Genomic DNA, 25,894 nt, shown 5'->3' on the forward strand with positions numbered 1-25,894 from the left:
CTAGTGCCAACCCTGTGGTAAAAAGGGTGAGAATTAGTATGGAAATTAAGAAAGATTTTGAAGGGTTTGGGGCTAACCCTGAGAAGCCTATGCCAGTTGTGGAATCCATTGTGCCTACTTCAAAGATTAAGGAAATGTGTGCACAGTGGGTTGAACTGCAAACCTTTATAGATGAAAATCACCCTGACACAGCTGTTGCAAGCCGTGCTGGTGACTATTTCAATGACAATGTTATGGCCCATTTTAGGAAAGTCTTGAAGGAACGGGAGGTACAGAGCTCTATGGACAGATTTGTTGTGCGACAGAGGTCCAGTGACTCTCAAGCTGGTCCTAGTGGCATTAAAAGAAGAAGGGAAGTAACCCCAGAAAAGGACTTGCTACCTCAAGTCCTAATGGAAGGGGATTCCCCTTCTAAACAGTAAGAAGATAATGCTCTCCCCTCCTCCCATCCCATCAATCATCACCAGATCTTCAATAAAAGTAAGTGTCATGTAATTGTGCATGCCTTTTTCAGTTTGTGTGTATTAAAATTAACATTTCATGTGGTAAAAAAAAATTTTTTTCATACTTTTGGGCGTCTTGCACGGATTAATTTTATTTCCATTATTTCTTATGGGGAAAATTCATTCGCATAACGATTATTTCGCATAACGATGAGCCCTCTTGCACGGATTAAAATCGTTAACCGGGGGTCCACTGTACATCCCGGAGTACATCCCGTGGCCCTACACCAGTTTTAGGTAGTGATAGTGAGGATGATGTGGCTACACTTGGCATGGATAGACCACAGGCATCAGTGGATGGTGGTAGTGGTGATGGCAGTGACACCGCCATGCGTGACTCACCAGCCCACGCTGGGACCCACGCTGCTGACTCGTCAGTTCAAGGACAAAGCGGAGTGTCAGCCACCAGCCCACCACAACCACAACCACCCGCACAACCAGCCTATGATGTCCAGTATCCACCAGCAAACCATATGTGGGATTGGCAGCAAAATCCCAATTTTGTTCCCAAGCCTCACCACTTTGATGACTCTCAAAGTGGAATTCTACCTACTTGTCCCCTTGGAACCACGGCCAATGAACTGGAATTCTTTGAATTATTCTTTGACCAGCCATTGATGGAAACTATTGTCAGGGAAAGTAATAAGTATTTTGAGTACACCATGGCAAATATGATCATATCACCACAGTCAAGACTACACAGGTGGAAAGAGACGACTGTTGCAGAAATGTATTTGCTTTTTGCAACAATAATGCTTATGCCTCATGTCTATAAGCATAATATAAAAGCATACTGGTCCACAGATCGGCTAATTTCTACCCCGGTCTTCAGTGAAATCATACCAGTGAACAGGTTTATCTTACTCTTACATATGTTGCACTTCTCTGACAAAACCAGGCCTGACAGAAGTGACAGGTTATACAAGATTAGAAATGTTTTCATGTATCTCAAACAAAAGTTCAGCATATACTTTTATCCATTCAAGAATGTTGCAATTGACGAGTCTTTGATTTTGTTCAAAGGTAGACTGTCATTCAAGCAGTATATACCGAGCAAGAGGAAACGCTTTGGTATAAAACTGTTTGTACTCTGTGACTGTGACAGTGGCCTGGTGTTGGATATTGTTGTATACACGGGAAGTAAAACATTGAAAGATACCAAGATGTTACTGGGTATCTCAGGTGACGTAGTGAGAAACATGATGGTACATTATCTTGGTAAGGGGCATACATTATATACCGATAACTGGTACACAAGCCCATTACTCAGTGATTTCATGCGAGTGAACAAGACAGATGAGTGTGGCACAGTGCGTTCTAATCGTAAACATATGCCCAGGCTCAACGCAGGTGCTCGTGGTGATGACGTGCAGGTGTTTACTGCCAATGACATCATGGCATTACGGTGGCATGACAAACGATATGTCACATTATTGACAACCATTCTTTCTTTTCTTTCAACACACCGGCTGTATCCCACCGAGGCGGGGTGGCCCAAAAGGAAAAACGAAAGTTTCTCCTTTTGCATTTAGTAATATATACAGGAGAAGAGGTTACTAGCCCCTTGCTCCCGGCATTTTAGTCGCCTCTTACAACACGCATGGCTTACGGAGGAAGAATTCTGTTCCACTTCCCCATGGAGGTAAGAGGAAATAAACAAGAACAAGAACTAGAAAGAAAATAGAAGAAAACCCAAAGGGGTGTGTATATATATGCTTGTACATGTATGTGTAGTGTGACCTAAGTGTAAGTAGAAGTAGCAAGACATACCTGAAATCTTGCATGTGTATGAGACAGAAAAAAAAAAGACACCAGCAATCCTACCATCGTGTAAAACAGTTACAGGCTTCAGTTTTACATTCACTTGGCAGAACGGTAGTACCTCCCTGGGCGGTTGCTGTCTACCAACCTACTACCTAGGTGACAACCATTCACCGTAATGAAATGCAAGACAGTGGCAAAGTTGATCGAGTGACTAATGAACGTATTCGAAAACCAGTGACAGTGATTGATTATACACAAAACATGCGCTTGGTTGACAAATGTGACATGCAGATTGGTTTTGTTGACTGTGTTCGTAAGAGTTACAAGTGGTACATGAAACTTTTCTTCCATCTCATGGACATTTCTATGCTCAATGCATATAATATGTACCAAATAAAGACTGGCAACAGACCACCGTATGGTGAATTTTGTTTGTCTGTTGTCAGACAACTCATAATGAAGTACCAGGTAAGAACACCTGCTATACAACAAGGTCCTCGAATTACTCAGGATATACCCAAGCGTTTGAGGAGGGAAGGTGATCATTTCATAATACAGCTTCCTTCAACTCAGAAGAAATTTGCTCAGAAGAGATGCATCGTCTGTGCACAAACAAAACGACGGCAACAAAGACGCAAAGACACTCGGTTTATGTGTGAGGAATGTAAGGTGCCTCTGTGCATGGTGCCTTGTTTCAAGGAGTTCCACAAGCTCCAGCAGTTCTAAAACCATGTCCAGTGATTGTAAATATGTAAATATATGATAGAACATTAGTATTATACAAGATTTGTGCATGTTTATTGTAATAAACAACAGTGGTAAACAATAATATGATAATAACTTTAGTGCGGTTATTGTGTTCAATACAGTGAGTTTATATATATACATTATATACAGTATTGGTCTCTCAGGCCCCAAATGTTAGTAGGAATAGAAAAAAATTGGAAAAGAAAAAACTTAAAAAACCGCTAAATAATGTAATGCGCGTATGTGGAATTCGTCGATGTTGCCGCCACCACATCATTTTTGACAAACTTCTTGGCACTGTATCTCGGTAAGTACTGATCAGAATTTTTTTTTTTGTCTTATTACCTTCACAAAAATATGCTCTTTAATTCTGTAAGAAAAAATAATTTTTTTTTTTTCAAAATTTCTTGGACACTGGAGCACCACTTCAGATTTTGGCCTTGGACCCTGAAGGGGTTAAGCGAAGAAAAACAAACACATTATGTATGTCAATGGTATACAATAAAGCCAATGGATGGTGAAATGTCTACAAAGATGCCCAGATGTTGCACATATGTTTTAATTCATAAAAAATACATAATAATGAATAATAGTTCTAACAGCAACAAGTGGCACTTACCCTCTGAAGTTTGGCAACTTTTCTGTGATACAAATCAACCTCCATTTTCAAAGCATTGTTTTCTTGAGCTAAAATGTCAGCCATTTCCTGCATAGGGCCATCTGCAATGTCATTTTGTCCTGACACAATTCTGTTCCAAAAAATGAAAAATTAAAATAGTTTCCTTACATATTCCAACATTTAGTATAATATTTCTGACTATAACACCCAATCTTAGTATATATCGAATACAATTAAATGTACATACTGGTAGATCAAAGTTACCTCTGACTCAGCAGTTCCTTGGGACTAGTGGCTTCTTTGGCATTATTCAATTTTGTAAGATCTGGTTGTGACTTGGACAAATGCGATTTTTCCATTCCATTCTTAACTAGTTCTTGACGCTCTTGTTTTTCAGGCTCTTTCAGTCTCCACATATGGTAGGCTGGCGGTGGTGGTAAGGTTAGCAAGTCATAGTTGACAGTGGCATCCAAATCACTGAACAATGGAGTTCGTGACAGGTCTCTCATCATTGTACCAGCACCTTCAGTGATTATGTTGATTCCACTATTGGAACTGGAAGCACTCTGGTCACTACATCCACTTCCTTTGCCTTCATGTTTGAGAAGATGTTTCAGCACTTCTGACTGGTCTAAATATGAGGAAGGGATATCTGGTAAGTCTGTGGCACCTTGATACTTCATGGCTGAATGGGAAGACAATTTAGGTGACCCTGGAATACTACTATGGCTAATGTAAGAAGGTGCAGATGCTTTTTGACCTAACATTGCAGAATCCAACAAAGAAGAATTCAATGAAGATGTAAGCAGATTAGGGTTGAAAGCTGCAGAGTCATGTGCAGATGAGGTGAGGCCAGAGGAATTCATAACTGATGAGTTTAGTTTGAGAGATTCCATGTTGAGTTGGTGCATCTGAGAATTGTATAAGGCAGACCCTCTCTCTTGGCCATCAAGAAGACTTGAAGACCTGCAAACAAAATACAAGTTCAACAATTACCAATATTTTGTATTTAGTACCTCAAAACAAATGAAATATTATATAATGAATAAAAAACAAAATATAAGCATTTTTGAAGTCTGCTTTCAAAACCTAAAAACATTATAATAAATAAAATACAACATGTATTCTTAAGTGAAAAAAAAGAAAGCCCTAGGAAATACTGTGGAAAATATTCTCCCAGTGGTGGCACTTTCTCATGGTTATACTATGTACAGTATACTGCAATACCACTGAAAGATCTGCCAAATTTTCTTACCACTTTACTTAGAATCCAGAATTATTCTGCCACTTACTGCTCAAACAATGAATTTATAGCCCACTATGTTTCTGCTTGAGCATTCGGCAGGCTTGTGTGTGCATGTCAGATAGGAGTGAATGGAAGCAAGTGGCTTTTAATGAACATGCTGATGGAGTGTGAGCAAGGTAGCATTTATAAAAAGATTCAGGGAAACTGATAAGCCAGACTTGAGTCCTGGAGATGGGAAAGGCAGTGGCTGCACTCTGAAGAAGGGGTTAGGATGCTGAAGTTGAAGGGTAATCCAAGCTGTGATGTCACCTTACTTCTAGCAAGACAGTAACTGAATGAATGATGGTGAATGTGTTTCCTTTTTTGGGTCACCCTGTCAGTGTAGAAAAATGCTGTTTAAGTAAAAAACAATGTTTCTGACATCAATTAAGTCTTAAAATATATCTCTGATAAGAAAAACAAACTACTGTTAAGACAAATTATCTTTCTAAACAAAAGCAGGGAGAAGGTTCACAAATTTTCGCTACTACTGTACTTCATAACTATAACGGCCATTTCTATTGGGAAAGAGCATGCACAGCTCCTCTGTACAAGAAAATAAGGGACAAGATTGTTAAGAATTATTGGGGAAGATGTCTGCTTAGAGTACATGGTAAAGTATATGGAAGAATTAATATTGAATGAGTAAGGTGTAAGAGTGCAGAGGGTAAAGAAGGCTTTAGGAAGGATAAGGGATGTGTAGAAAGTCTTTACGTATATTGAAGCAATACTCAGATAAGTGTAACAAAGCATCTGTCGCATTTATGTACAATACACGTATATATTATTATACAGTAAATCGTCCATTATCCAGCATTCCCTTTCTCACATTCTCTTGGGTAATCCTGAGAAGTATTGGAGGGAAGAAGTATGGGAGGATTTCGAGTGCTAGGGACTTGGACATCCAGCAGGCTTGTGTGAGCGTGCTAGGTAGGAGTGAGTGGAGGCAATGATTTGATGTGCTGTTGGAATGTGAGCAAGGTATCATTTATGAAGGAATTCAGGGAAAACGGTAAGCAAGACTTGAGCCCTGGAGGTGGGAAATCCAGTGCTTGTCTTAGTCAGACAAGTACCCTTTGGAGAGTGAGTGGTACCCATCTCACAGAAGAGGCCCCCCCTTTCCCCAGGCACAAACCATTCAAAGTATATAAATAACAAAAAAGGCACAATACCGTGACTGGAACGATACACAAATAACCCGCACATAAAAGAGAGAAGCTTATGATGATGTTTCGGTCCGACTTGGACCATTTACAAAGTCGGACCGAAACGTCGTCGTAAGCTTCTCTCTTTTATGTGCGGGTTATTTGTGTATCATTCAAAGTATCTTGAAATGTACACTTCTTGACCTATCTGTATCAAATAAATAGCTTAGAACATTTCTAAAGCATGAATATATACAAACTATCAAAGCATATAAGTGAGAAATAAAAGAAAAAATATAGTAGGTTGGTAGACAGCAACCACTCAGGGAGGTACTACCGTCCTACCAAGTGAGTGTAAAATGGAAGCCTGTATTTGTTTTACATGATGGTAGGATTGCTGGTGTTTTTTTTTTTCGTCTCATAAACATGCAAGATTTCAAGTATGTCTTGCTACTTCTACTTACACTTAGGTCACACTACAAATGCATGTACACATTTATGCATACACATTCATCTGAGCTTTCTTTGATTTTATCTTAATAGTTCTTGTTCTAGGAAAAGACTGGATTTGTCAATTAAATATAGAGTAGGGGAGTTAGTTGATGGGGAGCTGGAGGTATTGGGTAGACGGTGGGAATATTTTGAGGAACTTTCAAATGTCGATGAAGAAAGGGAGGCGGTAATTTCATGAACACGCCAGGGAGGTATAACATCTTTTAGGAGTGAAGAAGAGCAGGATGTGAGGTATTAAAGCAGCAGGAACTGACGGGATCATGACAGAAATGCTAAAAGCACGGGGGGAAACAGTGTTGGAGTGCTTGGTATTTTTGTTTAATAAATGTATGAAAGAGGGAAAAGTACCTAGGAATTGGCAAAAAGCATGTATAGTTCCTTTATATAAAGGGAAGGGGGACAAAAGAGATTGTAAAAATTATAGGGGAATAAGTTTACTGAGTATACCAGGAAAAGTGTACGGTAGGGTTATTATTGAAAGAATTAGAGGTAAGACAGAGAGCAGGATTGCAGATGAGCAAGAAGGCTTTAGAGTGGGTAGGGGATGTGCAGATCAAGTGTTTACATTGAGCATATATGTGAACAAATTTAGATAAAGGTAGGGAAGTTTCTCTTGCATTTATGGATTTAGAAAAGGCATATGATAGAGTGAATAGGTGAGCAATGTGGCAGGTGATGAAAGTGTATGGAATAGGAAGTAAGCTACTAAATGCTGTAAAGAGTTTATGAGGATAGTGAGGCTCAGGTTTGGGTTTGTATTAGAGAGGGAGATTACTTCTCGGTAAAAGTAGGTCTTAGAAAGGAATGTGTAATGTCACCATGGTTCTTTAATATATTTACTGATGGAGTTATAAAAGAAGTAAATGCTAGGGTGTTGGGGAGAGGGGGTGGGATTCAATTATGGGGAATCAGATACAAAATGGGAGTTGACACAGATACTTTTTGCTGATGATATTGTGGTTTTGGGAGATTCTAAAGAAAAGTTGCAAAGGTTAGTGGATGAGTTCCAGAGGGTGTGTAAAGGTAGAAAGTTGAAAGTGAACATAGATAAGAGTAAGGTGATGAGGGTATCATACGATTTAGATAAAGAAAAATTGGATATCACATTGGAGAGAGGGAGTATGGAAGAAGTGAATGTTTTCAGATATTTGGGAGTTGACTTGTCAGCAGATGGGTTTATGAAAGATGAGGTTATCCATAGAATTGATGAAGGAAAAAAGGTGAGTAGTGCACTGAGGAGACAAAAAACATTATCCATGGAGTCAAAGAAGGGAATGTATGAAAGTATAGTGGTACCAACACTCTTACATGGGTGTGAAGCTTGGGTTGTAAATGCTACAGCGAGGAGGCGGCTGGAGGCAGTGGAGATGGCATGTAAATATTGTCAGAGAATTTGGAGTGTGGAAATTAGGAGGTGTGGAGTTACTAAAAGTATTAGTCAGAGGGCAGAAGAGGGGCTGTTGAGGTGGTTTGGTCATTTAGAAAGAATGGAACAAAGTAGAATGACTTGGAGAGAGTATAAATCTGTAGGGAAAGGAAGGCAGGGTATGGGTTGTCTTCAAAAAGGTTGGAGAGAGGGAGTAAAGGAGGTTTTTGTGGTGAAGGGGTTTGGACTTCCAGCATGCATGCATGCTTGCATGAGCATGTTAGAAAGGAGTGAATGGAGACGAATGGTTTTTGGACCTGACGAGCTGTTGGAGTGTGAAAAAGATAATATTTTGTGAAGGGATTCAGGGAAACCGGTTAGCCAGATTTAAGTCCTGGAAATGGGAAGTACAATGCCTGCACTTTAAAGGAGGGGTTTGGGATATTGGCAGTTTGGAGGGAGTTCTAAACTGTCATATCTGAGCACCTCTGCAAAGACAGTAATTCAGTTTCCCTGAATCCCTTCACAAAATATTACCTTACTAACACTTTAATGGCTCATCAGGTTCCGAAAACCATTTGTCTCCACTCACTCTAACATGTTCACACATGACTGCTGCATGCCCAAATCCCTTGGCTTGTGTGCAGTTTCAATTATATTAACCCAATTTCTACAAAATCCATATATATATATATTTTTTTTTTTTTTTTTTCAACAAGTCGGCCGTCTCCCACCGAGGCAGGGTGACCCAAAAAAGAAAGAAAATCCCCAAAAAGAAAATACTTTCATCATCATTCAACACTTTCACCACACTCGCACATTATCACTGTTTTTGCAGAGGTGCTCAGAATACAACAGTCTAGAAGCATAAACATATAAAGATACACAACATATCCCTCCAAACTGCCAATATCCCAAACCCCTCCTTTAAAGTGCAGGCATTGTACTTCCCATTTCCAGGACTCAAGTCCGACTATATGAAAATAACCGGTTTCCCTGAATCCCTTCACTAAATATTACCCTGCTCACACTCCAACAGATCGTCAGGTCCCAAGTACCATTCGTCTCCATTCACTCCTATCTAACACGCTCACGCACGCTTGCTGGAAGTCCAAGCCCCTTACCCACAAAACCTCCTTTACCCCCTCTCTCCAACCCTTTCGAGGACGACCCCTACCCCGCCTTCCTTCCCCTATAGATTTATATGCTTTCCATGTCATTCTACTGTGATCCATTCTCTCTAAATGACCAAACCACCTCAACAACCCCTCTTCTGCCCTCTGACTAATACTTTTATTAACTCCACACCTTCTCCTAATTTCCACACTCCGAATTTTCTGCATAATATTTACACCACACATTGCCCTTAAACAGGACATCTCCGCTGCCTCCAACCGTCTCCTCGCTGCTGCATTTACCACCCAAGCTTCACACCCATATAAGAGTGTTGGTACTACTATACTTTCATACATTCCCTTCTTTGCCTCCATAGATAACGTTTTTTGACTCCACATATACCTCAACGCACCACTCACCTTTTTTCCCTCATCAATTCTATGATTAACCTCATCCTTCATAAATCCATCCGCCGACACGTCAACTCCCAAGTATCTGAAAACATTCACTTCTTCCATACTCCTCCTCCCCAATTTGATATATATATATATATATATATATATATATATATATATATATATAGATATATATATATATATATATATATATAGGATGCAGATCAAACCTAATATGCAGTGAAAAGCATTCTGATGTTGTAACTGCCACTTGGTGGTATTTTTTGTCATCACCTAGAGGAAATCCTTTTGTTCAGAGCTCTGGGCAATGAGAAAGGTGTCTCCCTGTTGTTGCTATCCTCATACAACTCCTTACTGATCTCTGCCAGCAGCACTTCAGAAATATGACACAATACATAACCTGTTATTTTCAAATTCACACATTTTGATTCATCAAGATTCTTAATGTTTTTACACTGTCCTTCATTTTGAGTTTAGAAAAGAATATCCAGGGCTTTTTTGTTAGTCACTGAAATGTAACAATTTTTTTGGTCACTAAAATCACAACTAAAGAGTTGTTTATATGTCAGAAGCTATCGAAGATAAAATTATAACAGACATATTGATTTTTACAAAACTTAACGACTAGGAAAAGGCTTATATTGCAGTAGTTAACCTTTGTGAATTAATTTTAATGGTTGCAGCAATGTCTGCATCCGCAGAGCCCTGAAACAAATTAAAACTCTCAAAAAATTCTCGAGGTCAAGAAAGACTGCATAGCCCTGCCCCTCTTTTAGCTAAAAATATTGAAAATTCTTTATAGAAAGCCCGAATTTTACAGCTAAGTTACTGTCATCTTGCTCTAGAGTCTAGAATACAGTGGACCCTCAGTTAACAGCGGCATCGACTAACGCCAAAATATGATAACGGCACATTTTTGCGTCAAAATATTGGCTCGGCTAACGCTCAAGAACTTGGTTAAGGACATTCGTCCCAAACGTGTCCACATGGCCTGAGCCCATGTACAGCCAGTGTGCCATTGTTTACAAGCCAGAGAGGACAATTCCAAGCGTACATGTGATATATTTTGTATTATTCCATTTTTTTATGCTTGTACTTACTAAATAAGCCACCATGGGCCCAAAGAGAGCTTCTAGAGCCAGCCCTGTGGTGAAGGAGGAAAGAAACACAAAAGAATTCAAGAAAAAACTCATAGCAAAGTACCAAAGTGGAGGAGGAAGAGAGAGGGGAGAATGTGCTTTCTGCAGTGATTCTACAATATGTACGATACTAAAGCAGCAGGTATCGATAAAGGCTATAGTGCCAGCCAGTGATAAAGTGTAGAATTAACAGTGTAGCAAGTTAAGCGAGAAAGTGAATGAAAAACAATATATATCATATTTCTATGTTATTAATATTGTTTATGTCGTATTAGACGAATTTTGATGGATAAATAAGCCGTAGAGATATTAGCGTCATACTGAAGAATAATAAACTCGCCTCCCTCTCCCCTCTTACCTGTCTGCCATACACCAACAAGTCTTCAGAAAAGGTAAGTGTGATGTTTAATGTTCATTTATCCATTTTATTAGTGATTTATATTTATTTGTCATTGTTTTCTGTATGTATATCTATATACATACAGATAAAAGAGAGAGAAAAAATTATAGGGGGATAAGTCTGTTGAGTATACCTGGCAAAGTGTATGGTAGAGTTATTATTGAAAGAATTAAGAGTAAGACGGAGAATAGGATAGCAGATGAACAAGGAGGCTTTAGGAAAGGTAGGGGGTGTGTGGACCAGGTGTTTACAGTGAAACATATAAGTGAACAGTATTTAGATAAGGCTAAAGAGGTCTTTGTGGCATTTATGGATTTGGAAAAGGCGTATGACAGGGTGGATAGGGGGGCATGTGGCAGATGTTGCAGGTGTATGGTGTAGGAGGTAGGTTACTGAAAGCAGTGAAGAGTTTTTACGAGGATAGTGAGGCTCAAGTTAGAGTATGTAGGAAAGAGGGAAATTATTTCCCAGTAAAAGTAGGCCTTAGACAAGGATGTGTGATGTCACCGTGGTTGTTTAATATATTTATAGATGGGGTTGTAAGAGAAGTAAATGCGAGGGTCTTGGCAAGAGGCGTGGAGTTAAAAGATAAAGAATCACACATAAAGTGGGAGTTGTCACAGTTGCTCTTTGCTGATGACACTGTGCTCTTGGGAGATTCTGAAGAGAAGTTGCAGAGATTGGTGGATGAATTTGGTAGGGTGTGCAAAAGAAGAAAATTGAAAGTGAATACAGGAAAGAGTAAGGTTATGAGGATAACAAAAAGATTAGGTGATGAAAGATTGGATATCAGATTGGAGGGAGAGAGTATGGAGGAGGTGAATGTATTCAGATATTTGGGAGTGGACGTGTCAGCGGATGGGTCTATGAAAGATGAGGTGAATCATAGAATTGATGAGGGGAAAAGGGTGAGTGGTGCACTTAGGAGTCTGTGGAGACAAAGAACTTTGTCCTTGGAGGCAGAGAGAGGAATGTATGAGAGTATAGTTTTACCAACGCTCTTATATGGGTGTGAAGCATGGGTGATGAATGTTGCAGCGAGGAGAAGGCTGGAGGCAGTGGAGATGTCATGTCTGAGAGCAATGTGTGGTGTGAATATAATGCAGAGAATTCGTAGTTTGGAAGTTAGGAGGAGGTGCGGGATTACCAAAACTGTTGTCCAGAGGGCTGAGGAAGGGTTGTTGAGGTGGTTCGGACATGTGGAGAGAATGGAGCGAAACAGAATAACTTCAGGGAGTGTATCAGTCTGTAGTGGAAGGAAGGCGGGGTAGGGGTCGGCCTAGAAAAGGTTGGAGGGAGGGGGGTAAAGGAGGTTTTGTGTGCGAGGGGCTTGGACTTCCAGCAGGCATGCGTGAGCGTGTTTGATAGGAGTGAATGGAGACAAATGGTTTTTAATACTTGACGTGCTGTTGGAGTGTGAGCAAAGTAACATTTATGAAGGGGTCCAGGGAAACCGGCAGGCCGGACTTGAGTCCTGGAGATGGGAAGTACAGTGCCTGCACTCTGAAGGAGGGGTGTTAATGTTGCAGTTTAAAAACTGTAGTGTAAAGCACCCTTCTGGCAAGACAGTGATGGAGTGAATGATGGTGAAAGTTTTTCTTTTTCGGGCCACCCTGCCTTGGTGGGAATCGGCCAGTGTGATAAAAAAAAAAAAAAAATCTATATTTAATCTTTAAAAAAGTTATTTTTTGTTAATACTTTTGGGTGTCTGAAACAGATTAATTGGATTTCCATTATTTCTCATGGGGAAAATTAATTCAGCTAATGGCAAAATCAGTTAAAGGCAAGCTTTCTGGAAAGGATTAATGCCGTTACCCGAGGGTTCACTGTATTACATTTAAAATGGTAGTTTAATATTTATTTTTATTACTTCCTATTTTATTTGTTAAAAAATCAACAAAAACATTTTTTCTTAACACTCTGACCAAAACAAAAGAAAAAATTTTCATCATTCAACACTTTCACCATCACTCATACATAATCAATGTCTTTGCAGAGATGTCCCTCCAAACTGCAGATATCCTAAACCCCTCCTTATAGTACAGGCATTGTACGTACTTCCCATTTCCAGGACTCTAGATCAGCAAACCAGTTTCCCTGAATCCCTTCACAAAATATTACCCTGTTCACACTCCAACAGCTTGTCAGGTCCCAAAAACCATTCGTCTCCATTCATTCCCATTTATTCCCTCAAAAGCAGATTTACTGTTATTCAGACTAGTACTCCATTATTATAATAATTGTATAAATAATGTCAACCCATTCGTGACTGCATATCAGACTAGCTAGTTTGACATGTATTGGAAAGTGATTTCATTTGTTTACTCTTGAACATAGGTAAAAACTGAAATTTTCCGCTACTTTGAGCTCAATTTCAAGGTATTTTTCGTGAAACCAATCAAAATCATCTCCATTTCTGTAATATATCTTCCATTCTATCAAACAAGACCAAGAAAACGAGAATACAACCATAAATACCATACGAAAATACACCAGAAAGTAGCCGTTTCAAACCAAACACACAGAGTTTTTTTCCTCATGCACTGCATGCTGCTGGATTTTTTTTATACTGCGCATACTGGCCAAGCAGACCCATTCTTTCATATGTAGGTCTACCAGGTTTCTTCCACCAGATCTGAAGGCGCTAGAATTTTGGCATAGTACTACTGGACCAAAACTGGCTCTCAAACCAAAGTACTACTGGATCGACACTGAAAGAGTTAAGAAGGGGCATTTCCAGAGCAGATACATGCAGTACTTTTTTCTTACTATTATTTAATAATAAAGTACATTCAAAACTGTCATTTTTTTATAATGCTCATTCTGCACTTTATGCAGATTACCAGGTAGGCATTTCTGCTAATATTACATTCACACAAAAAATGCATTAAATAAATATGGGTCATTGATAACTGGGACATTTTTGATGGAACTTACATAGATTTCCTGCTAGTCATAGGGGTGGAGTATCCACCAGGAGTCCATCTATAATTCCAGAGGTCATCACTCACCGAATTATGAATTATAAGTGTGTTTGTGCTGCTGCTGATAGATGCATTGCAACTGGAAAACAATAAAAAACTGATTATGGTACAGTAAACCCTCTTGTAACATGACACTATATAGTGATTGTGAAAATGAGACTGGAAAAGCAAATCTAAAATTGCATAGTGCACGAAAAAGCCCAGTACATTCAATAAGCATAGAAATAACAAGTTATGTACAAAATCTGAGTACCAGACACTGAAACTTTTTCCCCCCAACCTAAGTTAGGCCTAAGGGTTAAGTGTTTGAAGAGGTGTAGCTTCTTCCCTCCTCCAATGCCAGCCATGACACCTACAGTTGCTTTCTTGTGTGCCGTACTCTGCATTATCAAACAATTTTGGATCTTTTCATCCCCCCTTCTTGTCTATGGATATATATTAACCCTGGCACCCAAGAGGAATATAAGTGATGAAGGAAGTGTGAAGAATAATAAGCATGAAGCTCAATGGCATTAATTAAAGTGGAAATTTTAGATGTGCTATGTGATGGTGCCCGTGTGATACAGACTGCTTGACTTTTGTTCTGAGAGACTCCACCATTCATACAATTAGATAATGAGAAGGAAATAAAAGCTCATGCAATGAGTAATGTAGACTGAGACCTGGTGAACATGAATGTCAAAGAGGTCATTACAGCTGCAGATAAGACAGAGAAGTACTGAATGTATGGACTGGGGGAGAAAACAAGGAAAGGGGCCCTGTCTGGTTTGCATTTAGTAAGGTACAAAGCCCCATTCTACTACAAAACTGTGTAAGTGGGAAGACAAACCTTCATAACTGTGTGAATTTAGTGATCCACACACCTGCATGTCAACAAGCAATGACAATTAGAACTGAAGGTAAGAGAACCTGTAGCATGTAATTTGTACTTAGCATAATATTAAAAAGATACCTAGCAAATTTGGAGGTGTCTAGAACATAACCTAATTTTTCCCATGTGTTTTTCACTTCCTATAGTGTACTGCTAATTTAAAAAAGGCATAGATATTCAGGAAGGTATCCCACCTGTTATGAGAGGGTTTACTGTACATAATTGTGGAATAAAAAATTATTCACTCCTTACAGTGAATTTTCGAAATTTGTCAATTACACTCAAGATAAATTAAAAACTAAAAGGTTGTAAAAAAAAAAAAAAAAACTTACTCATTAGATCTTGCCGTGGATACACTGGAAGCCCCACTTGTCACCACTGTTGATGGCTGAGAGAGATGTGAACTAGCCATGCTGTTAGAAGTACTCCCAACATTCTCTTGGCCCTGAGGTTCTTGTCTTTGTGTGTGCTCTAAAGCATAGCGTTCCTCAGGACTCAGATTTTCTGTTGATGTGCTCACATCTGTCTCACTTCCACTAAAGCTCTGACCATACGTAGAGCCTGTAAAATAAGTGCAATTCATGGTTTACCTAAGTCTTCAGAGCACCTATGTTGAATAAGTACTGAAGATATGGCAGCATTAACGCTTTCAGGGTCCGTGCCATAGATCAATGGCTTTACGTTCAGGGTCCAAACCGTAGATCGACGCCATGAGCTCAGCTCGCTGATAAGCTGAGCAGTAAATTTTGGCCTAGATATGAGAGAATAAATCTATGTGGTATGTGTGCACCACATAAAACAAATCCTGCAGCACACAGTGCATAATGAGAAAAAAACTGAGACCATAATTTTCGATTAAAACAGCGACTTTGCAGTGTTTTTCGTACATTCTTTATAGGTGTACAGTGGACCCCTGGTTTATGATATTATTTCATTCCAGAAGTATGTTCAGGTGCCAGTACTGACCAAATTTGTTCCCATAAGGAATATTGTGAATTAGATTAGTCCATTTCAGACCCCCAAACATACACATACAAATGCACTTACATAAATACGCTTACATAACTGGTCGCATTGGGAGCTGATCGTAAACCGGGGGTCCACTGTATTTGCAATTTCTTGGTCTCATTTGATAGAACTGAAGATATACTACAGAAATAGAGATGATTTTGATTGGTTTTGGTACTGGAAATGGCTTGAAACTGAGCTCAAAGTAGCAGAAATGTTAAATTTTTGCCAATGTTCAAGAGTAAACTAATGACCTCACAAGTCTAATACATGACAGCTGGTGGGTCTAATATACATTCACAGATGTGATGATATTATTTATACAATTATTACAGTATTGCATAACAGTAAATCTTCTATTTTTTTGGTTTGAATAAAAATTCATTATGTGAATAAAAAATAAAAATGGAGTTCATTTGTAAAGCCTGAAAAATGTAACTAATGAACAGAGGAAATGTTAGTTTAGTCCCAGGAATGCCTGCATTGTTTATTCTGGACCCTCTTTTGAAATGGGAATATTTTAAACTTTGCATTAAATTGGCCAAATTACCAATTTCCGGTCACTTTATTTTGTTGTTGAAACAGCTGACTTGGCAATTTCTTGTGCTCAATCAATAGAATAGAAGTAATACTAGTGAAATAGCTAAGAATTTGGTTGACTGGAATACTGTAATTGGCCTAAAATGGGAGTCAAAGTCAGCAAAATCGCTGATGCGTAAATATCACCGAAACATCAAAATTCACGAGAGCATAATTTTGTCATTTTTCCATCAAATTTCGTACTTTTTGTTTTATTACCTTCAGAAAAAGATTCTCTACCATTTCATAAGAAAAAATAACAAAATTATTTTTTGAAAAGTCTTGGACCCTGGTGCACCCTTCGAAATTTAGCCTCTGGACCCTGAAAGGGTTAACTCAGAATAAACAGAGAATAGTAACTTCCAGTAGTGGTTCCATACACTATTGCCACTTGATCAGTGTTAAATATATCACTGCCAACAGGTGTCACAGATACATAGAAGATGGCTATTTTGATTCCTACTGTAAAACTATTGCCCAATTAGCCTGACTTCAATAGTAAGCAAATCGTAAGTATCAATAACATATATTAATGAGTTTAAACAAAGATTCACAAAGGGCTGTTCTTGTCTAACAAATTTACTGACTCTTCATTTAAGCAAACCTGGCTGCAAACCTGTGATTTTCTCAAGCTTCTTCATGTGCTCGACTACTGCCTGGAACTGCATACATAAGGCTTCCCTTTTAGGTTCCTGAAGATGGTTCGTACATCTGTCAGTCATGCAAATGCTGCTGCTATGTATCTAGCTTGTATGTACCTCAGGAGTGTGTCAACCCAAGTTCTTTTCTCTGTACAATACCCAAAGTTGCTTCCTACCCAGGCCACCAATTACATATTTTATGGTTCCTATTATCATCATTGCTTTGCATTTATTTATTTATTTATTATCACACTGGCTGATTCCCACCAAGGCAGGGTGGCCCGAAAAAGAAAAACTTTCACCATCATTCGCTCCATCACTGTCTTGCCAGAAGGGTGCTTTACACTACAGTTTTTAAACTGCAACATTAACACCCCTCCTTCAGAGTGCAGGCACTGTACTTCCCATCTCCAGGACTCAAGTCCGGCCTGCCGGTTTCCCTGAATCCCTTCATAAATGTTACTTTGCTCACACTCCAACAGCACGTCAAGTATTAAAAACCATTTGTCTCCATTCACTCCTATCAAACACGCTCACGCATGCCTGCTGGAAGTCCAAGCCCCTCGCACACAAAACCTCCTTTACCCCCTCCCTCCAACCCTTCCTAGGCTGACCCCTACCCCGCCTTCCTTCCACTACAGACTGATACACTCTTGAAGTCATTCTGTTTCGCTCCATTCTCTCTACATGTCCGAACCACCTCAACAACCCTTCCTCAGCCCTCTGGACAACAGTTTTGGTAATCCCGCACCTCCTCCTAACTTCCAAACTACGAATTCTCTGCATTATATTCACACCACACATTGCCCTCAGACATGACATCTCCACTGCCTCCAGCCTTCTCCTCGCTGCAACATTCATCACCCATGCTTCACACCCATATAAGAGCGTTGGTAAAACTATACTCTCATACATTCCCCTCTTTGCCTCCAAGGACAAAGTTCTTTGTCTCCACAGACTCCTAAGTGCACCACTCACTCTTTTTCCCTCATCAATTCTATGATTCACCTCATCTTTCATAGACCCATCCGCTGACACGTCCACTCCCAAATATCTGAATACGTTCACCTCCTCCATACTCTCTCCCTCCAATCTGATATTCAATCTTTCATCAACTAATCTTTTTGTTATCCTCATAACCTTACTCTTTCCTGTATTCACCTTTAATTTTCTTCTTTTGCACACCCTACCAAATTCATCCACCAATCTCTGCAGCTTCTCTTCAGAATCTCCCAAGAGCACAGTGTCATCAGCAAAGAGCAGCTGTGACAACTCCCACTTTGTGTGTGATTCTTTATCTTTTAACTCCACGCCTCTTGCCAAGACCCTCGCATTTATTAAAACTATTCATGTCCTTTATCTAAGTACTCCTAAAGTTTCTTTTTGTCCTCATCTTACGGATTCTTTTTTCATCCTCCTATTGCGGTTTCTTTCCATCCTCCTGCTCCAACAGTTTCTTTTTGTCCTACTCCTGCATTTTCACTTTGTCTGTCCTCTCGTATCCTTCTCAAGAGTTTTCCAATACCCATATACGATGACATTCAGTTACAGCATAGGTTTTAGTAGTGATCACTTTTGGACTTATTACCTTTGTTACTCGTGCTTCATCCCTCACTTTGCCTCTCCATAAACCAGTGAACCATAATTTATGATCCTGGCTTGTACCTCATGTGTGGATCAGTTTTGCACAGTTCAAACATATGCATTCTCCTTTCCCCATCCAATTCTACCTGACATCCAACAGCTTTACATACAATTACTATATTCATGGAAAGCACTAAACCCACAGAGAGAAAACAAGAGAGATTGGGGAAGAAGAAGGACAAAAGCTGAAAAAGTTGGGTTATAGTTGATAAAGCTATGCAGTATGAATTTAAAATTCAAAGAGGCATCAGTGTTACACAAAATTTTAACAGGGTAGTATGGCAGGATTTGTGTTCACTAAACTAGTACTAGTGTTTTGTAATAAAGCCCCTTCACTCCCAATATCCCATCCATCTTTTTGATATTATTCCATTACCTCTCATGGTATACAAGTTAAGAATACTAGCCTATCAGATAACCTTCAGAAGATCATTACCACAATAGATGTGATCTGGTGGTACAAGAGTTTTCCCATCTCAAGTAATTTATTGCATATAATCAGGAACGGCTTCCTCAGAACTTTGACATCTAATTTCAGTACAGTACTGCTTATACAGCAGGTTAAGTTCCAGGCAATCACTGTAAAATGAAACAGCCTTTTTTTTAACTTTCAAATGCTTATAAAAGCCTGATAACATGTTTACACTATCATATATTAAGGGATTAATAGAGCTAGACATAAAAAATGCACTACTTACCTTAAAATATTTTTGTACTTAGCTTATAGTGAGTGATGAATATATTTATTGTAGGTAGCCTGAATAAACAAAGAATGGGTATAACTGAAAACTGCTGTATTAGCGAAACGCTGCAAAGTGAAGCGTTATAAAGCGAGGCCCTCTTGTATCCATGATAATATTATACTGAGCCTCACAGCCACTAAGTGCTATGTCCAGTTCATGTTGATAAATTAGACACATGTGCAACTCTTGCGTATCTTTATTGAGGAAACGTTTTGCCACACAGTGGCTTCATCAGTCCATACAAAGGAGAATCTTGAAGAACAGGAGGAGAATGAGGTAATCAGTCCCTCAACCTTGAGTCGATGTGGTCAGTCCATCAATCTTGAATAGAATACGGCATACGTGCTGAGAAGGAGCTTATAAACCGTTGGCAGGAGAGGTGAAGCAGTCATAGGTCGTGTAACATTTGTTCAATGTTGAAGTAGGTCGTGCCCAAGAATTAGGCAAGCGAAGAATTCCCAAGTATTAAGATCCCAAGAAGTTGCAGTGTCTGACAGGTTTGTAGATGAATGGTTCAGAGAACCGACATGTTGATAAATTAGACACATGTGCAACTCTTGCGTATCTTTATTCCTCAATAAAGATACGCAAGAGTTGCACATGTGTCTAATTTATCAACATGTCGGTTCTCTGAACCATTCATCTATAATGTCCAGTTCATGCTGGTGCTCCAATACCACTTCCTTTATTTTTGTGAACATTCTAAAATTTAGTTTAACAAAGCCTGCCTCATGCCTGGCAGTCATGCTCGCTCTCTAGTGAAGTATTATTATACTGAGGGGAGGTGGAATGAGTGCTAAATCACAGAGGTAAAACAGTACCTGGGAAAATGGGAGGCAAAAAGGTGTGATTAAAGAAAGGGAAAGGCGAGTCTGATTCTTTATATCAAGAGCCCCTCACCAGCATCAAAGAACCTCTCTTGAGGGGCTCTCTAATGAAGACTTGTGAAAAGTTGCTTACATCTACATACACCTTGTCATTTTCTATGAATAACTCCCTATCCTTCTTGACAATCAGATAAGCAAGATTTAGTAGTACAAGATCTTGTAGATCGTGTTCTACAACATCAGTGGTATGTAATACCAACAAGTTGAAGAATTAGACACATGTGCAACAACTAGGTGTCTTTATTATGTATTCAACTTGTCGGTATCACATACCACTGATGTTGTTATACGTGTCAGACACAGCAACAGCAAGGAATCTTGGCACAGAGGACACCTATACAACTACTTACTAACACTGGCCCAACTTTTGGACATGACCTACTTCCACCTACCAGAGACAATGCCTCTGTCTGCTGCAACTCAACTGACTTCAGTATATAAGCCCACTTCTTACTTCAGTGCTTCTGATTCAACAAGATTACAGCAGTGAACATATGCTCTTAGGCTGAGGAACTGATTACCTCCTCTTCAACCTTTTTAGTCTTCTGTTCTTGTCCCTGTATTGTATTGATAAAGCCACTGGTTGGTGAAATGTCTACATACTCAAGATACCCAGCTGTTGCACGTGTCTAATTCTTCATCTATTGAATAGTATAACAGAGTCTACTGGATGGTCAGTACTGCAAAAGTGATTCATGTAACCCTTTACAGAAAGCAGTTTCTTATAATTCAAAACATCAAGTGAATAGAATGAAAGATGTTTGGCAAGAGAAATGAGGCCAGTTACGTGATAAAAGAAAGAAAAGTTATTAATAGAAAGATCACCAGTAAGGCAAAACAAAGATCAGTGTTCACTCTGATAATGTTTCTAATTTACACTAATGCCTTGCCAGAGGAAATAAAAGAGGATATAAATAAGTTTGAATATCACAAAAATATCAGGTAAAACAGAAAATCTGTAAAAACTTGGGTTGATTAAGCACAAGTGAATAAATGGATGACAGATTTCATTATAGATATAATGTCTGATCAAAACATGAAATTGCAAATAGAGACCTTTAAAATTAATGTCAAATAAACCCTGAAAATACCTGAATGAATACATAAAATACGTACATAAAATATCATCAGAAAAACATTATCTATGTGCTTGTTATTAACAGGTACAATGAACATACAATGAATGTCAGTGGCAAATGGTTCCCAGAATTAAAAAAAAAAAAAAAATAGTAGTGCAGCAGAAGTTTATAGGTATGCAACATAATAGCTTCCAAAGTTAAAAAAAAAAAAGTGACTTGTTTAAAGAAAAACTGAAGATACTGTACTAGAAATGCTTCCATTGGAAGGCAGGGCAGAAAGAGAATATAACTATAATTGCTCAACCCCCCTCAATCCCTACTAAACAAGACACTTTTTTTGGTACAAGCATGAGAGAGAACAAATTATTATACTTTCAAATTACAATAACTGCAGAAAATGTTAAGAAAATATTTCTTTAGTGTGATTGGTATCAGGTAAAGAGATCCAAGAGATAGTGTGTGTTATAACTGTTGGAAACCTTTAAAAACATTCTTTTTTTATATTACACCAGGAATATCCCACAAAGGTAGGGTGACCCAAAAAAGAAGAAACACTTATATAATAGCTGTTATTATAGAAGGAAAATGAATATAACTTTGCTGCTGAAACTAGTGTACAAGTACAGTTATTCCACTCACTCACCCTGGGTCTGTGCAAGGTTGCTGCAGTGGGAATCGCTGAATGTATTGTCATTGGGAGTGTTAAAATGCTGGGAGGACTTGGTATCATAATGCTGTGAGGTCATGGCTAGGTCATGGCACACAATGCTCTCTCTAACTGCCCTGTACAAAGAGAAATATTATAAAATTCTGAAAGAAGAGAGATGTAACAATGCCAAAGACTATCCGGTTGGCTGCTCTCGGCTCGGGTTTCAATTTGCCCTAAGCAAAATACATTCAAGTAATGTTAACAGGATGATGTATATCAAATTCAGACCATATTTTAAGGGTTTCAGTTGTATTAATAATAGGGAACACTGGTGAATTGTCTCAGGTAAATTGTAGTAGTTGGTCTGTTAGCTGAGCATAGTTGCACAAGGCTCATTCAGGTTATGCAAATTTATCTCAAGTACAGTGATCCCTCAATTATCGTTTATAATCCATTCCTGGAAGTGGGACTATTATCGAAATAGACGATTTTCGAATCAATTTTCCCCATAAGAAATAATGGAAATACTACAATTAATCCATTCCTGACACCCAGAAGTATTAAAACAAAAATTTTTTTTACATGAAATATAGATGTAGTACATAAACAATACAATGGGACATGATGAATGAAACATTAACAGCATAACACTTACCTTCATTGGCGATTCTTCTTAGTGTATGGAAGACTGGAGGAGGAGAGAGATTGAATTACTGTTTGGAAGGGGAATCCCCTTCGACGAAAATGTCCCTCGTGACCCATGCCTTATTATTAGATCTCCAAAACACACACAATTTACTCTTCATAATATTGTTTTTCTTGAACACTCTGGGATTTTCAGAATGGTACACTAGTAACGGCTTCACTTTGAAATCCCCACTAGCATTAGCACAGAACATGAGCGTCAGCCTGTCTTTCATAGGCTTGTGTCCTGGCAGTGCCTTTTCTTCCTGAGTAATGTAGGTCCTCTTTGGTATTTTCTTCCAAAAGAGGCCTGTTTCGTCACAAATGAACATTTGTTCAGGTTTCAGTCCTTCAGCCTCTATGTACTCCTTGAATTCCTGCACATATTTTTCAGCTGCATTTTGGTTCGAACCTGCAGCCTCACCATGCCTTATCACACTGGGTATGCCAGTATGCTTCTTAAATTTCTCAAACCAGCCTTTGCTGGCCTTAAATTCACTGACATCACCACTAGTTGCAGGCAATTTCTTTACCAAATCGTCATGCAACTGCCTAGCCTTTTCACAAATAAGCGACGTCATAAGACTATCTCCTGTTAATTGTTTCTCGTTTATCCACACCAATAATAACTTCTCAACATCATCGAGTACTGGCAATCTCATTTTTGTTAGCATATTTACCCCCTTTGCAACAACAGCTTCCATGATTTCCTTTTTCTTGGCCACGATGGAAGACATGGTTGTACGGGATTTGTTATACATCCTGTCCAGTTTGCCCACACGTACGCCACTTTCATATTGTTCAATGATGTTTTTCTTAAATTCAATAGTATTTCTCACCTTCTTTACCAAAGGCTTGGCACTAGGAGCTTTCTTTGAAGCCATGGTAGCTTATTTAGCACTTGCAAGCACTAAAATGAATGGAACATTATGAAATATTTCGTATGAACACATGAGGGGACCGTCGCTCACTGGTAAACTATAGCACACTGGCTGGGAAGGGAGGCATAGGTGGCTCAGAGCCGTGAGTACGCGCCCAAGACGAAAGACGATTAGCGAGTTAACGGACCATTTGCGAGCCAATGTTTAGACGAAATAACGGGACTATTTCCGAAATGGACGACTTTCAGGCCATACGATTATTGAGGGACCACTGTACGTATTTATTTTTATTACTGTATTTTCATTATTATTATTATTACTGGTATTATGATTATTGATAACTCTAAATGATAAATCAGTACCTGGGAAATAAAGAGAAGCATGGGTAATTCAGTTTGATCTAAGGAAGAATAGCTCTAATTCCTTGGATCAAGTACTTTTCACCAGTATCCAAGCACCCTTGTTTTTCCTGAAGGGTATTTTAAAGTAAACATTTAAAACTTTAAGTATATACAGTATTTACCTGCTAGCTACCAAATCCAGTACCCTTGGGGGAAAACTACATGTAGCAGCTTCTGCAATAATTCATTTATCCTGCTAATTATTTTATAAACAAAATAAGGTTACCAGAGTATTTCCTTTCCCTTAGCATACAGAAGCTCGAGTAAAAAGAGTATATGATACCATCAGGTTGCTGGAAAAGACAAAGTGCATGCCAGTGGCTTTCTTTGGCACCTAACAGTATTTTAATACATGTAAACTACATTACCTGTATACTGCAGAAAAGAAAAAAAAAATTGTATTTGTATTGGAGATGATTTAGATCTGGGACCTTGGTCACTCAAAATATCACTCCACATTTAAAATGACTGAGGTCCCAGATTCAAAACATTTCCAATCAATAAGAAGCTAGAGTACTGACCTGCTGTATCACCCTACAATGTAATCTATAGGCACTATGTAACAAGCTAAAAGTTAACAAATATATATTTAATGCATTACCGGAGTCAGCCTTATAACATACTGGCTGGAACATGCATTAAAAATTTACACTTTAGTCTGCTTGCCTAAATATTGCCTAACACCTCTACCACCACTTTGAAACTTCTTCCAATAGTTTAAATTCCTGTCACACCTATAAAACTCCCACCACCATTGCAAAATGATTGTCTGAACTTTAATGCTCCTAATGCCACTTTAATGCTACAGTCATCTCTTTAATATTCCTGTCAACATAGTAAATCCCTTGCCATCAAAATGAAACTCCTGCCATGTTAATAGGAGCTTACACAATTTACCACAAAAAAATATAGGTCACTAACATTAAAAGCAGTGGTTAAGTTACATAACATTAGATTTGGTGGTAGTATTAATTGCCAGTGATCTCACTTTCTCAAGTCACAGATCAGTAAGGACACATCTCTGATGTCCCTGTGGGTGAACAGTTCTTCCACATGTAAATTATGTAAATTTATTGGCAAGAACTAACCTAATAAAACATAACCTAATATAACTAAACCTTAACCCTTAAACTGTCCAAACGAAGATCTACGTTTTTTCAACATTTGAAAGTATGTAAAAAAACGTAATTTTTTTTTTTTTTACATTTGAAAACGTGTAAAAAAACTTTGATCTACTTTTTTTTATATATATATTTGAAAATATGTAAAAAAAAATGCAGATCTACTTTTGGAGCACTACACATGTGAACATATATCTGTTTGGACAATTTAAGGGTTAACCCTTTAGGGTTGCTGAATAATCTCAAATAAGGTGCTGAATAACTCACGCTTATACAGTGGTACCCTGAGTTTTGAACTTTCTTCGTTCCAGAAAGCTGTTCAAGTGCTGATACCAAATGACTATGTTCCCATAAGAAATAATGTAAATTAGATTAATCCATTTCAGACCCCCAAAAGTACTCTTACAAAAACACTTACAATAATACACTGGTGGCTAAAACTCCCGCTTCACACACGGAGGGCCCGGGTTCGATTCCCGGCGGGTGGAAACATTTTGACACGTTTCCTTACACCTGTTGTCCTGTTCACCTAGCAGCAAATAGGTACCTGGGTGTTAGTCGACTGGTGTGGGTCGCATCCTGGGGGGCAAGATTAAGGACCCCAATGGAAATATGTTAGACAGTCCTCGACTGTCCAGGGTGGCTAACCCTCCGGGGTTAAAAATCCAAACGAAATCTTATCTTATCTTCACCAGGTGCCAGATCAACC

The 25,894-nt window shown here is 38.8% G+C and overlaps 1 protein-coding gene across 2 annotated transcripts in view; it reads right to left on the bottom strand.

Annotated features, from left to right (window-relative positions):
* Window positions 1–25,894, bottom strand: part of LOC128689602 (angiomotin-like) — a 161,133-nt gene that overhangs the window by 129,976 nt on the left and 5,263 nt on the right. For both annotated transcript variants that reach the window (XM_070087466.1, XM_070087465.1), the window contains exons 2-6: window positions 22,093–22,232; window positions 15,201–15,429; window positions 13,951–14,076; window positions 3,898–4,599; window positions 3,634–3,763 (exon numbers count right to left, since the gene is read on the bottom strand). In XM_070087466.1, coding sequence (XP_069943567.1) covers window positions 3,634–3,763; window positions 3,898–4,599; window positions 13,951–14,076; window positions 15,201–15,429; window positions 22,093–22,195 — 1,290 coding nt within the window. In that variant the 5' untranslated portion in view covers window positions 22,196–22,232. The remainder of the gene's footprint in view (window positions 1–3,633; window positions 3,764–3,897; window positions 4,600–13,950; window positions 14,077–15,200; window positions 15,430–22,092; window positions 22,233–25,894) is intronic.

This window comes from Cherax quadricarinatus, chromosome 22 (assembly GCF_038502225.1).
Source record: "Cherax quadricarinatus isolate ZL_2023a chromosome 22, ASM3850222v1, whole genome shotgun sequence".
Lineage (NCBI taxonomy): Eukaryota > Metazoa > Arthropoda > Malacostraca > Decapoda > Parastacidae > Cherax > Cherax quadricarinatus.